General features: G+C 44.1%; 1 protein-coding gene across 1 annotated transcript in view; it reads right to left on the bottom strand.

The window, feature by feature from the left end:
• Positions 1-2862: 2862 nt before the first annotated feature.
• LOC146808515 (extracellular calcium-sensing receptor-like) overlaps positions 2863-21744 on the bottom strand; it is a 107346-nt gene continuing 88464 nt past the window's right edge. The window contains exon 7 of the mRNA XM_085623970.1: positions 2863-3785. Within this exon, the coding sequence (XP_085480096.1) occupies positions 2863-3785 (923 nt within the window). The remainder of the gene's footprint in view (positions 3786-21744) is intronic.

The following is a 21744-nucleotide window of genomic DNA, read 5'->3' as shown; positions in this document are numbered from 1 at the left end:
CCTGGGTACCTAGGGTACACTAGTACAGGGGCTCACAGGGTGATCCAGTTCCAATGGGTCATGCACCTAAAGTGCATAGTGTCAATTTAGCAGAGAGAACAGCAGGCTGGGGGTCTGATTGGCAGGCCCACAGCCTCAATACGTCGAAAACCAGTGAAGCAAAAAGCAAAAATTTGGGGTGACCATAGGATAGCAGACCCTACTCTCCTACAGTAGTAACTTACTGTAAGAAAGTCATTCGTTCACAGGCCACTCACAGATCCATACAAGCACTGATTCACCCACTCAAAGGCCACCACAGGCCCTTGCACACCCACTCACAGACCCATACAGCCACTCACACACCCACTTGCAGACCCACACTGCCACTCACACCCACTCGCAGACCCATACAGCCCCTTCTACACCCACTCATCAAACTATACAGGCACTCATACACTCATTCTCAAAGTTTACAGGTTACAGTTAGGAAATCAAATTTAAAAAACATAGAAATTCACTGAAAAACCAATGGTTACAGGGACGTTATAGTTAGGCTCAGATTTCACTCAGACATTACCAAAGAAATTCAGCAGTTATAGTTACCTGGGCTAATTATAACGTATGCTCCCACAATACGCTATTTATGACCTCACATATCGCAGCTTGCAAATTCTTTATAACATGTGTGTGAGTATTAAACAGATAAATATTCATAGAAATTGTGTATTCTTCTCAGTTATTATAACGCTGATATCATGACATGTCACCAGCAATCATAATATGAGGTGTCATTATTCTCGCAATGACTGGAGTAAGTAGTGGGTGTGTAGAAGGACTGTCCTCTCTGCTGAGACCTCTTTATTTAGTGATGGGTGTGCTTAGCAGTGTGTGGAAAGGGACTTGCCTCTCCTTTCAGACTTCTCTATCAGATTACAGGTGTGAGTAGTAGTGTCTGTGGAGGGACTGGCCTACTTTCAAACCTCTCTCTCCGATGAGAGGTGTGCATAATGGGGAGGGAGTGCTCTCTCCTTTTAGGCCTCTCTCAGATGATGGCTGTATGTAGTAGGGTGTGTGGAGAGACTGAGCTCTCTGCTGAGACCTCTCCCTGTAATTCTAGGTGTGGTGTAGTAGGGTGTGGGGAGGGACCGGGCTCTCCTTTCAAACCTGTCTCTCAGATGATGGGTGTGCATAGTTGGTGTGTGGAGGAACTGGCCTCTCTGCTCAGACCTCTCTCTGTAATGATGGGTGTGCATATTAGGGTCTGTGGAGAGACTGACCTCTCCGTTCAGACCTCTCTCTCAGATGACAGAAGTACATTGTAGAATGTGGGGAGGGAGTGCTCTCTCTTTTTAGACCACTCTCAGATGATGTGTGTGCATAGTGAGGTGTGTGGAATAGCCTCTCTGCTGAGACCTCTCTCTGTAAGATAGGTGTTATGCACAGGGTGTGGAGAAGGACTGGGCTCTCCTTTCAGACCTCTCTCCCAGATCAGGGTTTATGTGGTAGGGTTTGTTGAGGGACGGGCCTCTCTGCTGAGTCTTCTCTCTGTAATGATGAGTCTGCGTAGCAGGGTGTGAACAGGGACTGGCCTTTCATTTGAGACCTCTCTCTCAAATGATGGGTGTGCATAGTAGGGTGTGAGGAGGGACAGCCCTCTCCTTTTAGACCACTCTCTCAGATGATGGGTATATGTAGTAGGTTCTGTGGAGAGACTGACCTCTCCAATCAGACCTCTCTTTCAGATGACTGGTGTGCTTAGTAGGGAGTGGGGAGGAACTGCCCTCTCCTTTTCGACCTCTTTCTCCGATGACAGGTGTGTGTAGAAGGACTTGCATCTCTGGTGGGACCTCTCTCTGTAATAATCTGTGTGCATAGTAGGGTATGGAGTGGCCTATCCTTTCAGACCTCTCTCTCATATGACAGGTGTTCATAGTATGGTATGTGGAAGGACTCCCTTAGTCCTTTTACATCTCTCTCTCAGATGACGAATGTGCCTAGTGGGGTGTGTGGAGTGACTGGCCTCTCTGCTCAGACCTCTTGCTGTAATAATAGGTGTGTGTAGCAGCGTGTGGGGGGACTAGGCAATCCTTTCAGACCTCCATCTTGGATGATGGGTGTGTGTAGTAGGGTGTGTCGATGGACTGGCCTCTCTGCTGAGACCTCTCCGTAGTAATAGCAGTGCATAATAGGGTGTGGGGGGGGAGACTGAGCTCTACTTTCAGACCACTATCTTAGATGACTGGTGTGTGCAGTACGGTTTGTGGATGGACTGGCCTCTTCTTTTAGACCTCTATCTCAAATGATGGGCTTTTATAATAGGGTGTTTGGATGAGCCTTAACTCACAACTCATCTCAAACTAGTGAGCATAATAGCACAGTCTGATAAACACCATCTATGGTAAGACTCATTCATACAGTTACAAATGTGCATAGCAGAGTGTATTCAAACATCACCCATTCCTTCCTACTTTTCATGATCCTGCAAGAGTCTCACAATATCATAAGAGTTTAAAAAAAAAACGGATTTCACCTTCTAATCATCACAGTACTTATCTCACACACTTCCACTCACAATCATGGACCACAATATGCATTCCTACTAATAGAGTGATTCGAGAACTCATCTACTTTTTTTTTCCAATCGTGATCCTATGAGTAGCAAAGGAAGGTAACCATGAGAGACGAAAGACAAATGTCGATCACCCATTGTAGTTGATTTGTGAGTAGGACCATTTTGCTGTTGGGTGGTTGATGTACTGAGCTGCCCGTGATCTATGAGATGAAAAGGTATTTGCTTGTATCCTTTATTTGTATCACCAATGACATGGATATTAGCCCCCCTCACACATTAAGAACAACAGAACATTAAAAAAGTAGTTCTCATTCATTGATTTTATTACTAGAAAACTTTTTTCCAATGATATGTTGTCGGTTGTTACTGCCAGGTTTAATCACAATGATGTAACACTTTGGAAAGAATATACACCCCAGCAGTCCGGCACTAGAGCACAGGATGGCAAACACCTCCACGGCAACAGTGTATTTCCCCCGTGCACTCATATATGCCGGGATGAAGGAGATCCACACACTGACAAACACCAGCATGCTGAAGGTGATCAGCTTGGCCTCGTTGAATCTTCCAGGCAGATTCCTTGAGAGAAAGGCCACTATTAAGCTAACTGTGGCCAAAAGGCCCATGTATCCCAGCATGCAGTAGAAGAAGATGGTGTCTCCCTCGTTACACTCAATGATTATCTTCTCATTATAAGACTTCAAGTTCCATTCTGGAAATGGAGGAGACTGCAGTAACCAGAAAACACAGAGAAGAACTTGTACAAGAGAGCAGAAGAAAGCAATGCAACTTGGTGTTTTGGACCCCAACCACTGCCTTGCAAGGCTATTAGGGTTTGCTGCCTTGAAGGCAGTAACAACAATGACAGTTTTAGCCAGAACCAAAGAGACACTGATTGAAAAAATGATCCCAAAGACAGTCTGACGAAGCATGCAGGAGAGCTTTTCAGGATGACCGATGAATATTAAGGAGCAGAGGAAGCAGAGAGTAAGGCTGAAGAGTAGACAGTAACTGAGGCCACGGTTGCTGGCTTTGACGATGGGAGTTTCTCTGTACTTGATGAACAGGTACAAAATGCAGGCAGCCAGCAGCGCCACTACTCCGGCAGAGATGGCAAGAGTGAGTCCAAGAGGCTCTTCATAGGACAGGAACTCAATCATTTTCTTTATACATTGATCATGTCTGTCATTGGGCCATTGGACTGCAGGGCATTTTATACATTTGGGTACATCTGGAAAAAAATAGGTTGATAAATAATTAATGTCATCAGAAAATGTTGCTTCCATGGTTCTCCATAAGCACTACCACACAATATTCACCAGCTGTACATACTGATTTGGGGCACATATGTATGCTACAGACTTTGTGCTTTATATGTCTACTCTGCATATACTAAATCAATAATGCTTGTTCCTGAAAGCATTATCATAAGGTTCTTGCCTGACACTCAAGATATATTAGATTTGAGGGCAGTATTTACCACTGTATCCCATTCACTTTTAAGAGATGGACTGGAGGCAATAGGAGTCAGAGGAAAGGCACTAAAATGGTTAACTGGCTTTTTATCTGACAGAAGCTTTCATATCAGTGAAGTGTGACTGTGGGGGGCTACAGGGATCTATGCTGAGCCCTACGCTGTTTAACATTTATATTAAACCACTAGCAGATATCATCTGTGCCTGTGGTTTTACCATGGTAGCCTATGTTGACGACACTCAAATTGTCGTCTCTATGTCATCAGACACTAAAGCCATTGTCGTCTCGATGTCAACAGACACTAAAGCCGTTTCCAACAGACTAAATACATATTTGGAAGAAGGTGGCATCTGGATGACTCAAAGCTGTCTTAAGCTGAATGGGGACAGATCAGAAGTAATGGTGGTAGGTAAAATTATGTCTCTCTGGGAACAACTTGCACGCCCACCTATCTGGGTGAAGTACCTACTCCTAAACCAGAGGTGAAGAACTTGGGGGTCATCCTGAACAAGGAGTTGAACATGAGCAACTCCTTGTATCTGGGTAGCCCAGCATATGTTACAGGGAAACTGTGGGTGAAACAAAATAATGCAGCAGCACAAGCTTTTCTGGGAGTGCCTAAGATGGTTTCAGCTCACCCCGCTCTTCGGCAATTGCATTGCTGACTGTTAAAAATTGAATAGAATGTATGCATTACACAAAAGATGAAATATTCAGCCAGATCACATGCCTTGCAATATCTTATTACATCATAAAAAACCACAAGAGCTTTAAGAACTAAAAATCTCTCCTTGGTGGCAGTGCCCAGAATCAGGAGGGCAGGAGGAGGGGGTCGCTCATTTGGATACCTTGCTGCCAAACCATGGAATTCCCTGTCTGAACCACTGAGGTCCAACAACGATTTATCAAGCTTCAGGAAACAATTAAAAACCCATCTTTTCAGATAATGTTCCAGTTCATTTTACATTCTAGACTACTATCTCCTATTAGAGCCGGGAAGCCTGTTTTGGGTATCTGTTGCACTCTGTAAAACCAGCTAACAGAACCGAATATAACATAACAGAACAATGGGCACAACATTAGGGCACATAATGAGACAGAAGGAGAATTACTGCTACAATGATAGCCATCTAAAAACTTAATGTTTATTATTGTAATTAGAATATGCCCTCTAGCAGCTGCAGGCAGTTTAAAAAGCATCTCACTAGACTTTATTCCTAACAGACCTACTAAGGAGTGTCTCTGACAAGCAGTATATGTTAAAAAGGCAAACCAATGAAAATCACATGTAGACCAATGAAAGTCAAAGCTTTGTGCCCGAAGTAAGGTGCACATGGCACATCAAAGATGGTGGAGAGTTTCTGAATAACCAATTCTCTAATTACCCATCTTTAATACAAAGCCACTCACATCCTTTACTTACCAATAACAGGCGTTGCTCTTGGAGATGGATCTACATTGAACAATAGGCTATCGTTCATTATTCGTTGTTCCCAGGAAAAGTCAAGGTTACCACTAAGTAATATCTGTACCCAAGTGACAACACTAATGCATTGTATAACATCATTTGTGCAGGAAGGTAATATGGCCCAGACTCTGGGTGCAAAACTCCAATATCAGATACACACGTTTATTTAAAGTGAAAATAATGTCATAAATATTAAATTGAATAACTAATTAAAATAGTAGTATGGGAGCACTCTGTAAGCTGCTACCCTCTTTTATTGAGCAGCACAGTGATTTGGCACTTGATAGCCTGGCCATGCACAAGGCGGAAGCCTGACATTAGGGACCTCCACCATAGTTCTGCAGGCCCGCTCTGCTCTTCATGGTGTCTGTTCTTTTTTGTTGTTGGTGTTTGTTACGCAGCCATGAAACCAGCCTTACAGATGCTATTAATGTAAAGAAAGACACTAGCGTATGACCATACAAGACCATGTATGTAACCCAGCAAGCCCTGTACCCCACCCTGTGCCCTGAAAGCCATTATGTCCACAGGATTAAGGGCTTGATTTAGATCTTGGCGGGACTACCAGTGTCCCGCCGTGGCGGCGGACGCAAATACTCACTATATATTTAAATGTGTGCTGGCAGATCCTCCGTCTGCCTTGATAGATTGGTTCAAATGGTGGATAAATAATAACTGCGCACAAAGGAGAAGGATGACATTGCGACATAACAGAGGATCATCATGGGGCAAGGGGGACATTTGATTCAAGACAATGCAGACGCACACAGATTCCTCCACGATAACTGTTCCTAGGGCACCATGTATGTGCCCATTTTTTGGGGCATCCCCTTGCGACATAAACTGTCTTCTCCCTAAACATACACCAATCAAGGTCCCTCTCCCAGGCCTCTAACGTAGGTGGTATGGCAGCTCCCCATAGTTGTGCGATGTTTCTCTTAGCTATCATGAATTCCAGGGTGGCCCATTGTGTCAGGTGAGTGTTCAAGTCTGTGGGCTCCCAAATGTTGAGGGGGCAACGCCACACCTCCGGTGGAAGATGGGTGTGTAGCACAGCAAACATTGCCTCGTGTACCTCATGCCAGAAAGAACTGCTGAACTTACATTCCCATATAATGTGAAGAAAGGTTCCCAGTTGACCACAACCTCTCTTACATTCCCCTTTGTCGGCTATCCCCATACGGGTCAAGCATGGCCCTGTGATGTAGTTACGGTGAAGGATTTTTAGCTGTACAAGTCTAAGGCGTGCCAGTATGCCGACCACTCTAGGGGAAGACACTGTCTCTTACCAATCTTCGTCGTCCAACTCAATCCCATCTCCTGTCCATTTCTCCCTTAATGCCAGCAGGGGATCGGTCATATTGTTTATCAGTTTTTTGTATATTAGGGAAATCATCTTTTCAGGTAGGTAGCCAGCTAAGATTCTGTCCTCTAAGGGAGAGGTGTCAAGTGGGATTGTCCCTTAAGGTAGGAGTGTTTGAAGTGAGTGTAGGATTTGGGCATATCGGAAGTATTCTGTGGCGGAGAGGTCATATTCGGCCTGTAGTGTGGTGAAGGATTTGACTCCCCATTCTCCCCAAATGTCTTTAAATTGTGTAATGCCAATGAGATCCCATCTATCAAAGCCTTTTGATCTCCAGAGGCTGCCCAGAGTTTCAGAATCCCAAAGGGGGGTCGCCAACGTCAGTTTACGTCCCCACCCAAGATAGTTGGTTGCGTAATGCCAAATGTGGACCGAATGCTTGGTGGGGCCCATCAAAGTGTATTTTGTGGGTTTCAAATAGAGTGCCCTGTTATATTTCCTCCAAGGAGTTGCCATTTGTCCATAGGGTAGCCAGGGTCATCTCCTCGTCCATCGGTGCCATGATTTATGGCGGCCAGGTGTGCTGCTGAGTAATATTTTTTAATATCTGGAAGGCTTATGCCGCCGTCGTACCAGTTTAGGGTTAGTTTATTAAGCGCAATACGCGGTTTACTGTCCCAAAGCAATTCTTTCTTAAGACCCTCTATTTACCTGAAATATTGTATAGGTACCGGGTCTAAAGCATTTTGCAATGCTTAGAGAAATCTGGGCAGGACATCATTTTAAACAGGCAGCTCTGCCCAGTAGGGAGAGGGGAAGTGACTTCCAGTTTATAATATCTTTTTTGAGTTTACGTAAGGGCGGAAGGACATTGTGAGCATAACGGGCTGAGGGGTCATGGGAAATAAAAATACCTAGGTATTTAAAGCCCGCTGTGTTAATCTGGATGGGCAGTTTACAAGGTGGGTAGGGGGGTCTCCTAAGGGGAAATGTTAAGGATTTACCCCAATTGACCCTAAAACCAGAAAATCTGCCGAACACTGCCAAAATGTCGAAAACTACTGTTAGGGATTTCGACGGGGAGGCCAGATAGAGCAAAATGTCATCCTGCCTTGATAGATTGTTGACGCAGCAGACTCATCTACTGGCAAACAGTGCTCCATCGCCCTAAGGCTGGTGGGTTTGCACTGCGTCAATTGTGCTGGCACTGTCCTAGTGGTGTATGCCTGACGGAGAGAGTCCCTGGTGTGGTGGAGACTGGTAAGTACTACTTATTAATGTGTCACTACACATACATGTATTTTCTACAAACATATATGTAGGTAATGTGTCATGCCTTTCTTTTACATATAGAAGCACAAAACAATGTTCACAAGGAACTCATTTATCTCGAATAGTACACAATATGCAACTAAAGTAGTTTCTCTGATTCAATTATAATCAAGATTATCCTTATCCATTGAGTACGAATCATATCAAAGTATCTATACACACTTGTGTACTCACATTCCTTAAAAAGCCCACAAACCTTTTAATTTAAGGTATACCTAACTTCAGCCGAAGTAGGTGATTTTATTTTGCAGTTATAGTCTGTACCACAGACGTATTTCCTTAAACATAAGTCATTGAAATATTTGCATTCGGAGTGGTATTGTGGACCCCAGTGAAGTCACCATAACCTACATTAGTGAGTACTGTATGACATAGTGAAAAAAACTAGGAAACAGGTTATTGGTAAAATTCAAAAGGATGAGCTTAATACAATAGAAAATAATTTAATTCAGGCTCTCTCTTTTGTATGGTGTCGACGGCATTTCGACCCTCTCTAGATACGGGGTCTCTTTAAGACTGTGTTTCTGGGGACAGTACAGCCCAGTCAAGTATCCGTATAGGATCCTGGATGTATGATGTCGGTTGAACAATGAGGCACAGGAACGATAACTATCCAAACAATGTTAAGTTCCCCAAGTGATGACTGGGATACTTCAAGACGTCGGTAGAGCCCCTCAATGGAGGGTCATGAATGAATAAGGATAATCTTGATTATGATTGAATCAGAGCAACTACTTCCCTGTGAATATTGTTTTGTGCTTCTGTACTTACCCAGCTCACAAGGACGTATGGGTTGCTCTTGTTATTTAAAATACTTCTTTTACATATAGCATAGCACACAAACAACATATACACACTATTGAATGTACACCCACAGGCACCACAAGCACAACCCCCAGCACAACCCCCAAAACCACCACAACCCCAAAAATATTTTAAGTGTCAATACAGGTGTGTTTGTTTTACCTTGAGAAGTAGTACAATGAACACCACTGCATTACACATAAGAAAAATATTGATTGTAAGAACAATGTAAAAATTGCCAGAGAATATGTTAATACATGATTAATAGCAAAACTAGTGAAGAAGACGCTTACTTTACATCTCAGTGACAACAGAGCTGATTAGCATTGTGGTCAGGTAGGAGCAGCAACAGAGCGACCTGGACAATGGGACTCAAGATGGAAATGGATGTGGAAACCAGAAAAAAAGGTACGTTTCTACCTCATTTCCTGCAATCCCACCAACTCAAATTTTGAGGTGTTCCCGCCACAGTTTCCTTGCAGGAAAAGCACATCGTAATTTGGATGTTGGGAAAAAGAGCTGGACTCTCTCCCCCAGCTGCTTTTGTCTATGATGCCATCAACGCGGAAGGAAATGTCTGACAAAGTAGACAGGACTAAGACAGTCTATCATCAAGGACCTTCTAAAATCTAAATAGAGCTGGCAGACTGTCTAGATGGCGGTCAGGAAATCCAGCAAAAAAGTGATGGCGGGAGCGATTCCGCCAAAACCTAAATCAGGCCCTAATTGTTGAAGCCATGCCATGCTTGGCAGTTCGGGCTGGACTGTTCCCATGAGGCACAGGGTCAGACTGATTTGAATATGGCCATGTCTGAACTGGGGTGGCAGAGTGGGCTAAAGAACGGTGATGGATCAAACCCAGATCTGTTGACTGGGTGTGAGTGTTTGATTGGTTCTGATGCTCCGTCCATCACCACCCTCTTTTGTACCGCTTTGTTCACCATAAGTTGGCAGGGTATGCTCAGACGTGAGTCCCTTGCTCACTTTGCCACTGGATTCAAGCAAGCCTGGCTGAAGACGGCTGAAATGCCAGAAACCGGTCCTAGGAAGCTTGTTTCCGGTCCAGGGAAGGCATGGCTTGGCAGTTCGGGCTGGACTGTTCCCATGAGGCACAGGGTCAGACTGATTTGCATATGGCCATGTCTGAACTGGGGTGGCAGAGTGGGCTAAAGAACGGTGATGGATCAAACCCAGATCTGTTGACTGGGTGTGAGTGTCTGATTGGTTCTGATGCTCCGTCCATCACCACCCTCTTTTGTACCGCTTTGTTCGCCATAAGTTGGCAGGGTATGCTCAGACGTGAGTCCCTTGCTCACTTTGCCACTGGATTCAAGCAAGCCTGGCTCAAGACGGCTGAAATGCCAGAAACCGGTCCTAGGAAGCTTGTTTCCGGTCCACGGAAGGCATGGCTTGGCAGTTCGGGCTGGACTGTTCCCATGAGGCACAGGGTCAGACTGATTTGCATATGGCCATGTCTGAACTGGGGTGGCAGAGTGGGCTAAAGAACGGTGATGGATCAAACCCAGATCTGTTGATTGGTTCTGATGCTCCGTCCATCACCACCCTCTTTTGTACCGCTTTGTTCACCATAAGTTGGCAGGGTATGCTCAGACGTGAGTCCCTTGCTCACTTTGCCACTGGATTCAAGCAAGCCTGGCTGAAGACGGCTGAAATGCCAGAAACCGGTCCTAGGAAGCTTGTTTCCGGTCCAGGGAAGGCATGGCTTAGCAGTTCGGGCTGGACTGTTCCCATGAGGCACAGGATCAGACTGATTTGCATATGGCCATGTCTGAACTGGGGTGGCAGAGGGGGCTAAAGAACGGTGATGGATCAAACCCAGATCTGTTGACTGGGTGTGAGTGTTTGATTGGTTCTGATGCTCCGTCCATCACCATCCTCTTTTGTACCACTGTCATGTGCAAGAACATCTGCTGGCGTATATCTCTAATTCACCTCAGTCTGCCTTGTCTACAAGAGGTCCAGGACTAAGCTGCAAACTAACGGGCAATGTTGTTGTAAATATGGCCAATGTTTTGGTAGGCACAGTGCTGGACAATACCAATGGCTAATACCAAAGTGCACCATATGAAGGAAAAAGTCATGGCTTGCGTGAAGGTTTAAACAATACAGATGTACTTGACAGGATCTAAAAAGATGTAAAGGAAAGCCAGGGCAAGTTTTGGGTCCCTGATAGAAGCAGCTATGCCTGCCTCTCAAAACAATTGCTTCATTCACTTGTCATTTACTTGCCACAAAAGCAGTTAGTGCCATAGTACTCTATGTACAGTCATCAATATCACATCAACTGATTCTCTTAAGTCACAATCAGCAACATGATGTGGTTGAGTAATCATCAATCTTTCTGCAGGCACGTCAACTAATAATATACGTAAAAGTAGGGTGGAGTTATGAAGTGTATTGACCCTAGAGTCCAATAAATTTCAAAATTCCTGACGTATGTCAACTACACCGAACTTAGCTTCAGGTCTCTTGCAGAAGGAAGGTGGGTTCTGCCACTCCACCGCTGTGTTACTGTCTGCGTGTACAAGGGAACTGAAATGGTGAGGTCGGCACCATGAACGGAGGAGGTGGCCGGTGTCCACTTGAAGGTCCCGGTGGCATCTTGAAGGCCATGACTTTCGTATCTGTGATGAGCTAAAGGGAGTAGCCAAGAACTGTGGAACACATGGCTGAGGGACCAGTAAGGTTATATATTGTATATTTCCATACCAAATGCTCATACAGTGCATATTAACTTGACTTTCTGGCTTTTTTCATAGTTGTTTTTATTTATTCACAACTTCATATAAAACAGCAGATTCAAGAGGTAACAGTGTGCTTTACATCAGACTTGTATCGAAAGAAATTCTATTACAGAGAACATGAAGCTAAACAATAATGTAATCTTACACTCAGGCGAAGAATAATTATTACAATTTGATAATAGTAACGGATGAACATTATTTGGACAGTCAGGGATCAGAGATAAGGATCACAATAAGAATTGCAAGTTGGATGCTAGTGTAGTGTGAGCATGTAAGGGAGAGGAGCATGGGAGGAATGGTCCATAGGAACAGAAGTAAAGGAAAGAGGAAGCACTTAAGGAAAGATTGAGTAGCAAAGATTCAGATTAGACTGTTCACTCTTATTAATCACTGGTTTAGTTTAGAAAGTGTCTTGAGCTTTTCCTAAAGGAAAATAGGTCCATCGTGCTTGTTAACTGTACTACTAGAATGTTCTAGAGGGTAGGTGCCCATAGAGAGGGACTCGTTGGCAGCCCAGTAATTTTGGCCTTGATTTAATTGTATCTGAGGGTGTCTGGACTCCTTACATTTTTCTGACCTCAAAATATTTTTTGCACTTTCTGCATGCATTGAGGTTGGTTTCATGCAGAGGTTTGTAGACAATACTTTTTGTTGCTTTGAATTGCTTTCTTGCTTCTGATGGAAGACAGTGTAGGCGCTTTAAAACTGGCGTGATGTGCTCTTATTTTCTGTGTAGGTTACTAGCCTTGCAGCTGAGTGAAAGATTGATTTTAATGGCCCAAGGTTAGTTTTGGCAACTCCCTCTAATGGGGAGTTTCCATAATCACTGTGTCTAACACAGTCTGAAGTCTTTGTGTTGCAGGACAGCTTATATAGTTTTAAGCAGATACCTGATGCAGTGCATGCGAAGTGAGAAGTCGTTTAAGTCTATGCAGATCCCAAGAGGCAGTTTTCTCTTTCGATGGGAAGCAGAGGATGCAATAGATTTGAGTTCAGATGGTCACTCTATTTCAGTTTCAGAATCATTAGCTTTGTTCAATAATAATAATTTCTGCTGTCTCATGGCCCATGGGGACATTGTCGTCTTCTCTAAGTTCGCATGAGCCGGTTGCAGCTTGCCCTCTGCTTCGCGCATGTTACTACATGACTTAATTTTTTCCAATAATTACTATGGCTGTTTCCACATGAGAACTCATTGCTGTCTTCACGCTCTGCGGGTTCCTGGGATTTTGACTGAACATTGTGAGCAAGGTTGAACCACAATGCTCCTTGGTATTTTGTTCTGGCCAGGTCTTAACACTTAGAGAACACATACCGGTGCAGCTGTTGTTTGGGACAACATAGTTTGGTTTTATTGGATTACACAAATAGGCAGCACACACTTGGGGAGGCACCTTTCCAGGGAGAAGAGCAGACAGCACCTATGATGTAGATCTACTCTCTATAGGCTATGGCATGGGGTCTGCTGACAAAGCGCATAGATCTTCTAATATATAATATTACTGCTTCTTAGCAAGGGGAGGGAGGTTAGGCACTATTGTCTTTTCATGATGACATCTCCCTTCATGATTTATGGACTAGCTGCTATGCTGACTGTATTTGTACTATGCATTTTTCTGCTTGTTGTGGCACGTATACAGCATTTTAGGGCACGTTAGTTAAAATTAATATTTTCAACTTGCTCGTGTCTCTGTTAGATCTTATTGTAGATAAGTACAAGAGTGTGAGCGAAAGGGTGTGTCTTGCTACCGAGATTCCTGAGAGATATGGGAGTGTTGTGTTCTGGGGTGTCTAATCGTTTGTTTCTCTGTACGTGAGTAGGAGAGCAAGTGAGACATTACAGCTGGTTGGTCCTGCGCTCATGGGTACTAAGGGTGTAGGAAGACTCAGTCCCTATGCACTTCGATCCTATAATCCTGCACATAGTCCTGTTTGTGGGCAGAATCCCTGCAACACTGCTTTTTCAGAGTTTAATCTTTGGTAATTCTGAGACATACATTCTAGCATTTAACTAGGTAGGATTTCATCACTCCCATTTCCTGAACTGGTGACATGTATAGGTGTCACAGGCACACCTACAGGACCAGTTAACCCTTGATGGATGTGCCCGACCCTGGGGCAAGCTTAAACTGGAATATTGCTGCCAGATTATTATCTGACATACAATTCATATGATAAATATCACTTACAAAAAATATCACCCCATTGGAGAAATTCTATACCCAACAGGATGATATGTTTGTAGAAGGTGTTTGGCATCAAAATTTCCCCTGTTCAGAATATGTGCGACTGGGGAGGCTTGGCTTGTACAATGGGAGGAAAGTCTGAGTGGCGACAGAGGCCTCTACAATGGACGTTCCTCTTTTTGGCAGAGAAAAAATGAGGGAAATGCATTGGAAACTTTGGCGCTTAGAATTGGCTTATTATCAGCGGCATCATCTCATCACTGCTACAGCAAAGCCAACTTGTGTTTTACTGCTGTGTCTCTCCCTCACAGATGTGGCGGCTATTTTCTACAAATGAAACTCACAGAAAATGTATTTTTATTTTTTTCTCATTTTAGGTATGCTTCATCTTGTCTAATCTTATGTCTGGACTTTACATACTGTTTTGGCTCAGTGCTCTGCATGGTGCCTTGACCCTGTCATCCTCATGGTGGGCTTCACCCACCCTCACCCTGATATTCTAATCCTCGCCCTGATATTCTAATCCTCACATGTACCTTATCTATGGTTTGTACTGTCTTTTCTTTTTTATTCTGTTTTGTTCTCTCTCTACCTTCCCTTTCCTTTTATTCCTCTTCATTACCTCTCTTTCTCCCTTCCCTTTTCTCTTCTTTACAGATACCTTTTATTCTTTCGTTCCATTAATATTTGTGGTTTTCTATTTTATATTGTTGGTCAATCTGATATTAGAAGATTGTTTTACATTCAGAGTTACAACGTGGAATGTTAAAGGCTTAAATCATCCTAATAAGAGACAGAGGGCCACATGCATCAAGGATTTTACCGGTTGTAAACAGCCCATTTGTGAACGGTAAAATGTCATTGGCAAAACAGGTAATTGCGTTTTTGAAATTTAGAATCACAAACTACCAACTTCAAGTTGATGGAAACTTGCAATTCCTTTGAAAAATGTACAAAAAATGCATTTTTCAAAGTGTAATGTGGTGCATGTGTGCATTCTTAGCTTTGATGGGGTGGCACAGGGGAGGCCTTTTGGCCCCCCCAGCACCCTTGAAATTGCATCACCAAGATCTTTTAATTATCTCGAATCCAGTCTGATTAAAAGCACGTTCTGGCTATACAAGTTTTTTATAATATTTCACTTCACTTCACCGAACACAATCACTTATCTCTAGATCACTACTGAAATAACCAGTGGGTCAACCTCCGGGCGGAGGAAGCACATAACTAACCCTATGATGATGCTGTCACGCTACTAACAACAGAGCGGAGAACCAAGATATACCGCTTTTTCGAATCTGTTAACGTGAATGAGGGGATTTTTATCAGTACATTGTACGAATATTGCAAACCCTGGTTTTTCAGGTCAAGTGATCCACTCCCCACTTGATTTTTTAACAGAGAAGAACATCATGCTGTTAAAGTCTCCATCACCTGAAAAATGACTTTGAAGGACCCTCGCCTGCTTCCATGTGTTGCTGTGAGGAGGAGAGGAGACTTCAGCTTCCCCTGCCCAGCGGTGGCATAATTCAAGTTGCCGGATCGCCATAAATTTACCAGAGGAGTCCCGCAGTGTGGGACCCTTACCTGCTGCTGTGAGGGGGAAGATGAGACTTCAGCCCCCAGCATGCCCTGCCCAGCAATTGCATATTTTAAGGTGCCAGAGTACCATAAATCTACTAGAGGTGTCCCACAGCACAGGGCATACGCATGCTTTCTTGCGTTGCTGTGAGGGGGAGAGGAGACTTCAGCCACAGCTTGCCCTTCCCAGAGGTGACATAATTCTAGGTGACAAAGCGCCATAAATCTACCAGAGGTGTCCCGCAGCGCAGGACCCTCACCTGCTGATGTGTATTTCTGTGAGGGGAGAGAGGAGACTTCAGCCCCAGCTTGCCCTTCCTGGCTGGCGGTGACGTAACTCAAAGGTGCCAGAGTGCCATAAATTTACCAGAGGCGTCCCGCAGTGTGGAACGCTCGTGGGTCATGCCCGGGCCTAAAGCGGGCCCATCTGCGCTCATCTGCAGCCAGTCAAGGCTAGACTGGGCCATCCCTTTTGGTTCCTCTACTTGGCATATTAACAACGAGTGACTGCTAAATGTTATCCTGTATGCATCTGTTGATTATTCCCCCCGGAAGCTACAAGGGGGTTTGTTGCCATCTGGCTGAGTGATCATGCCTTGAAAAACACAGAGCAATAGAGGCTGGGTTGGGCTATCTAGCTGTTATTGTGCTCTAAGGGTCATTGCCAGGTGCACCAACTAGTATCCATATTGCCAAATGTGTGTGACTATGACTAAAAGGAACATGAAGGCAGGTATCTCTGGGGGAGACACTGTGACTACTTTAGGCTCTTTTTTGGTCAGGGCAGCATGTGGTATCTCCAAGTAAATAGCCTTGACTAAAAGGAGACTTACTCAGGAATTACTTCCCCCTGCAGACCCTGAGGGAGCAGCTGGTACCCTAATAACAGACAAGTCACTCCCTGCGGCTATGCATGCTGAGGCTATGGAGACTTTATCAGATGATGACATCACATCAGTTGAACCCATGTTTAAAAAGAAGAGGGCTGGAGGGAAGAGAGCATCTCAGTCACACAAGAGGGTGGTCTACCCAGTTAAATGTGCCAATTCTGACCCAGATCTAGTAATGGACAAGTTACTCCCTAGGTTTGAAACATCGCTTAAAACCTTGCTGTCCCTCATTTTGTTGGAGTTTGTTCCCCTGTTCTGTGTTCCCAATAGAATGCAATGACAGCAGCCGGGGGGTCCAGTTGTCTGGCTGGGCCCTCACCTGAGGACTTTACTAGTTTGGGGGCCTCACATGAGCATAGTCTCATATTTCCTGGGGCTCAGAGTGTTATGTCAATCACTCAAGGGAGTGTTGGCAGGGCCGGGTCTAACTGTGTTACCCAGGCTGTAGGTGCCCCTAGACAAGTGGATCTCCCTGGAGGTGCATATCGGCCCAGTGGGAGTAGAGCTAATGCACCCACCCTGGGTAGGCCTCTTGTGGCACAAGTGGGTGATACCATCTCTCTACACTTTCCCCCAGAGTCCCCACCCTTGGTTTCTATTTTGACAGGAGTTTCACCTATCAAGCAAGGTATGAGAGAGTCCATGGTAGACCTTATGCAAAAGGTCGAGCACTGGTGTGATTGTACCATAGTGAAAGGGCATTTCCTTCCCCACATGTTATAATGGCAAGATGAATGGGTTGGATGGGTTCTAAAATGAAGAAAAACACTGAGGGGGATTGTGTCGTGGCTAATTTAAGGCATTCTAGTTATACAAAAGGCGTGATTCAGAGCAATTTTTCCCAGGACGTGAATACAAAGATCAGGATTGTTCCTCTTCAATATTTTAACCCCACCAATTCTTTTTTTCCCAGGCAGTAGTGGCTGGTCTGCCTCCAGGCCCCTCATGATGTCTCATGGTGAGATTGCCAGGACAGTTATTCCACTTGGGAATGGATTTGCTCCCTTGAATATGTAAGATGATAACGATTGACAGATGTCACAACAGGATGTGGGCCCCAGGCCTACGGGTCTAGTAGATACTGCGCCTATTCTGTCTCATTATGTGGCCCTATTCCTTCTTTTATGAGGGTTATGACCAGGAATATAGCAGGACTGAGGGCCAAAAGAGATGACGTAATATGGCTGGAAACCTTTGGGCACTGTTATATAGTTGCTCTGCAGGAAACTTGGGACACTGGAAAACCTTTCATGTGGATGGATTCTCCTCCTTTTCAATGGTTGCTTCCCCTTCTCCAGTGGAACGTGCTAAGGGAGGCCTTCTTGTTCTGGTCTCTCTTAAAATTCCATGCACCTCTCGCATGGTGAAAAGTGATTCACCCAATACACTAAATAGTAGAGTTGGTGTCCCAAAACAATCCCCCTCTGGTTGGTAGTTTTTATAATTCCTTTTATAGAAGTTAAGATAATGAACACATTTTCGCACAGGAGTTTTTTTTTGTAACATTATGGGAAGACGAGGACCTCTTATTATCAGGTTATGATCTTGGGAAATTTTAATATACATCTATGTCAGCTAGATTGCACCCTTGTGAAAGACACTTTAGATGCAATTTCCTCGATCACCCATTTTGAGCATACAGAACAAGGTCTTCAATTGGAGAACCTCCTTGCTGCTGTTACCCTGCACTGCCTGGAACAGTCGGGTGTGTGATATTGTTCCTTCATCCTATAGGGGTTGTTCCTCTACTATTGATTTTATTATGTTATCTGTCACCTTGGTTCCTGCAGTTAATGCTCTGATAGTTTTTTAGAACCGCTTTAGCGATCATAACCCCATAACGCTGGAACTGGCCTGCTATCTAGATATAAATGGGAAGTAGGGCAAGTAATCTGAACAGTATTATTAGTACCAGCGATCAAGCCAGTATGATGAAGGGAGACATGGCGATACAGGGGGCTTTTTTTGGATAGTTTGTATGTGGTAAGCATGGGTGCTATTGCATTATGTCTTGATAGTAGAACACAGGACAGGCTAATATAAGAAGCTTTTAATAAACTAAGTAAGCAGGTTCCTGATAATTTGACCTCCCATGGCAAGATTAACGGGAACAAAGAAGAAAGTTGGTTTGATGGTAATTGTTCTAAGACCCATAGGAATTTAATGGCTGCACTTAAGCAGCAACCGAGGGAAGAGAACAAGATTAAGGCATGTAGGAAAGCTGAAAAATACCTCACCCAGCAGAGGAAAAAGTTTTTAGGGGGCAGGCGTAGAAGAACCTGTGCCAGGCCAGTGTGTTAGCCAACAACTCTAAATTTTGGGAAAATGTAAACAGTCCTTTCTTTGCAGGCTCAGTACATTTTAGAGTGGACTGTACTATTGCTTCTGAGAGATGGGTCTAACATTTTGAAGGGATTTATAGTGGAGAGGACTGGGGTTGAGCCTGACACCCTGTGGGAACAAGGGATCACCACATCACCTTTGAGTTTCAACATTGAAGAGGTGCATAAAGCCATCTTAACCACAGCTGGGGAGAAAGCGCTGGGCTCGGATTGGGTTCCCCCAGATATTTATGAAGCTGACCTCTCAAAAGTTGTTCTGGAGCACTACACCCCCAGGCTTGATAATTTTAATGTTATTTTTGGAGCTTCAGTATGGTTTAAGGCAGGGAATAGGGACATTGGATCAGTGTGTCAACCTACATATGATTGTGGGAGAATATACTACAGTCAAGAGGGGTTGCCTGCTCATGGCTTTTATGGATTTAACCATGGCATTTGACCCTTTTAACAGATCTAAGCTCTGGTCTATCCTCTTGGACCTGAGTATGGATGCAGATTTGGTGGCTTTTTTAAATACCTCCCATTCAAATCTTTCAGCATCTGTGAGGTATGATGAGAATGGTAGTTTGTCCGCTTCCTGGAGGGTCAAGAAAGGGGTAAGCCAGAGATGTATTTTGTCCTCCCTGCTGTGAACCCTTTATATAAATAAGTAAGTGGATGTACTGACCACAGCTAGTAGAGACATCCCCACGGTGGGCACTAAATTAATCCCAGCATTGTTCTATGCCGACGATGCAGTGGTGCTCGCACGGACTGCTGTGGGTCTCCAATACCTTCTAAATATTTTCATTGATTTTATGGATTCTCTAGACCTATCTATCAATTTTACTAAATCTCATACCATGACGATTGGAAGGACGCTGGGTGCAAACTTTTCCGTAGGAGGGCCGAACTTACTAAAGTTTCAACTTTCCCCTATTTGGTGGTGTTGTTTGACGATAGAGGATCATGGGTTGCTCAAAGAGTCCTTAAAAAGAATATCTTGTGAGGGACGTAGGTGCTACTATGGATTTAGCCAAGAGAGTAGGGGCCAAACCAGTGCATGCCCTACTAAAGGTTTTTAAAGAAAAATGTATTCTGAGACAAGCAATGGGTGCACATGTGGGGGTACAAAGATGTTAGAGAACTGCAGGTGGTTGAAAAACAAATGTCTGAGCAGACTTCTCGCTGTTCCCACTAGCCCACTCTCTTTTACGATTCTTGAAGAGCTTAGAGCTTAGAGTGGGTTACATATCTGACATTATTGCAGTGGCACCCGTAATGCGCTGCTGGAGAACTTGGTCAAGCCCTTTCCCCACCCTGAGTCAATACGTACTAAAGGATTGTACCGCTCTTGAGGGGGCATTGCGTACCCCTTGGGTAAGATATGATAGGGAGAAGCTGAGGAGGATAGGTTGTTTGAATCTCTTTATTAATTCAAGACTATTATGCCCCAGCGACCTGCGGGTCACCAAAAACTTGTTGTTGGCCAGGCAGCTTGGTGACAAGGTAAGAACTTGTTAAACCCACTGTGCGACAATATACAATGTTGAAAACAAGTCTACGGGGGGGACCCTACCTGTCATTTGTTAACATTGCCCATCATTGTTTCTTACTGACAAGATTTAGACTCAATTCCATACATTGGTATTTAGATGTTCCCAAGAGATGTTCAAAGCCAGGAGTTTTAAAGCCCTGCCCCTGTGACAATTTCACGGGTCAGTACACTATGAACTTTATATTTTATTGGTCATTTGTTTGCACCCTGGGGCACAAATGTTTTCCTACATTGGTAAGATATAATCAATTTGCACAAGTAATGCCTGCGTTGTTGTATTTATAAATGCTATCTTCCCCATGGGCTGCTTTGGTGTTGCCTTTACAGAGCCCTTAGACAAATGGCAAAGACATATAGGGCCCCCTATTGATTTTGCACATATTTAACTGTGGCATTTTCATTGCTAAGGACTGAACCCGTTGAACATGTTCTTGTTGATGCACTGAGGCACTTTCACTTTATATGCATATCCTTTTGGCATTTTTGGAAGATCACCTCTGTTGAGGTCTTTTGCTCCGGTGCATTGCATTGTCATTTGAGACATTTATTCTTTTACATATTTAGCTTTTAACTTGCATTTTGCACAAAAGGTTTTAGATTGTTGTCATACATGTTAAAATGAATATGTATTCATTCCTTTTTTGAATATAATCATGTACTTCGCATGAATTTAGGTGGCATACATTTTTTATCTAAATGTGCTTTTACGGTTTATATTGGTCGAATAAGGAACTATTGACTCTTGGACTTTGAAGCAAACCCTCTGGAAAGGTGGGAGCTCACAGAGGGGCAGCTCTGACCAGTGCATGGCAGGACAGGACCAAGCTTTAGCGACTGGTTGTTGTGTGGCATGCATGAAAAGATGTTCTGTCAAGAAGCTGTTCAGGCTCGGATTAGAGGGCCCATCACTGGAAGATGTGACACACTCAATGCATGTCTGGATATGTTTAACCTGGGTATCAGTCCTTACTGTTATGTAAAAGGAAGAAGGGCTGACATACCTAATGTCAAGCCCCGCTAACTGCCCTCTGACATTGAATTCAGCTTGTGAGAATACCCAAACTTGTCTAGTCTACAGAGGCCAGTGCCATCAGATCTCTCTGCCCTTGCCTTGAGGGCTACCTTGAAAATCTGTCCTTTCAAGGACACTTACTCCTTACATTGACAATATGCTGGAGCACCCCCCCCCCAAGAAATAAGGAACCAATGCACCCCATGCACCATAAACAAACTATATGAAGTTCTGTTGCATAAACCATCATATGCGCTTGATCTTCTGAACCTTGAGAGTACCCTACTCAAATGTTCTTATGGATATAAGTCATACTCCGCACATCTGGTCAGATATATGATGTTTAGAGGTAGAAGGCGCAAAGAGATATATGATGTGTAGAGGTAGAAGGCGCAAAGAGATATATGATGTGTAGAGGTAGAAGGCGCAAAGGCAAAACAAGCCATCAGTCACTAGATACCTTTTGTTGTGTTGGCTTCTAGCTTGCTGCTCAG

The sequence above is a fragment of the Triturus cristatus genome, chromosome 8 (assembly GCF_964204655.1).
Source record: "Triturus cristatus chromosome 8, aTriCri1.1, whole genome shotgun sequence".
In the NCBI taxonomy this organism is placed as follows: domain Eukaryota; kingdom Metazoa; phylum Chordata; class Amphibia; order Caudata; family Salamandridae; genus Triturus; species Triturus cristatus.
This window is presented reverse-complemented; position numbering and strand designations above follow the sequence as displayed.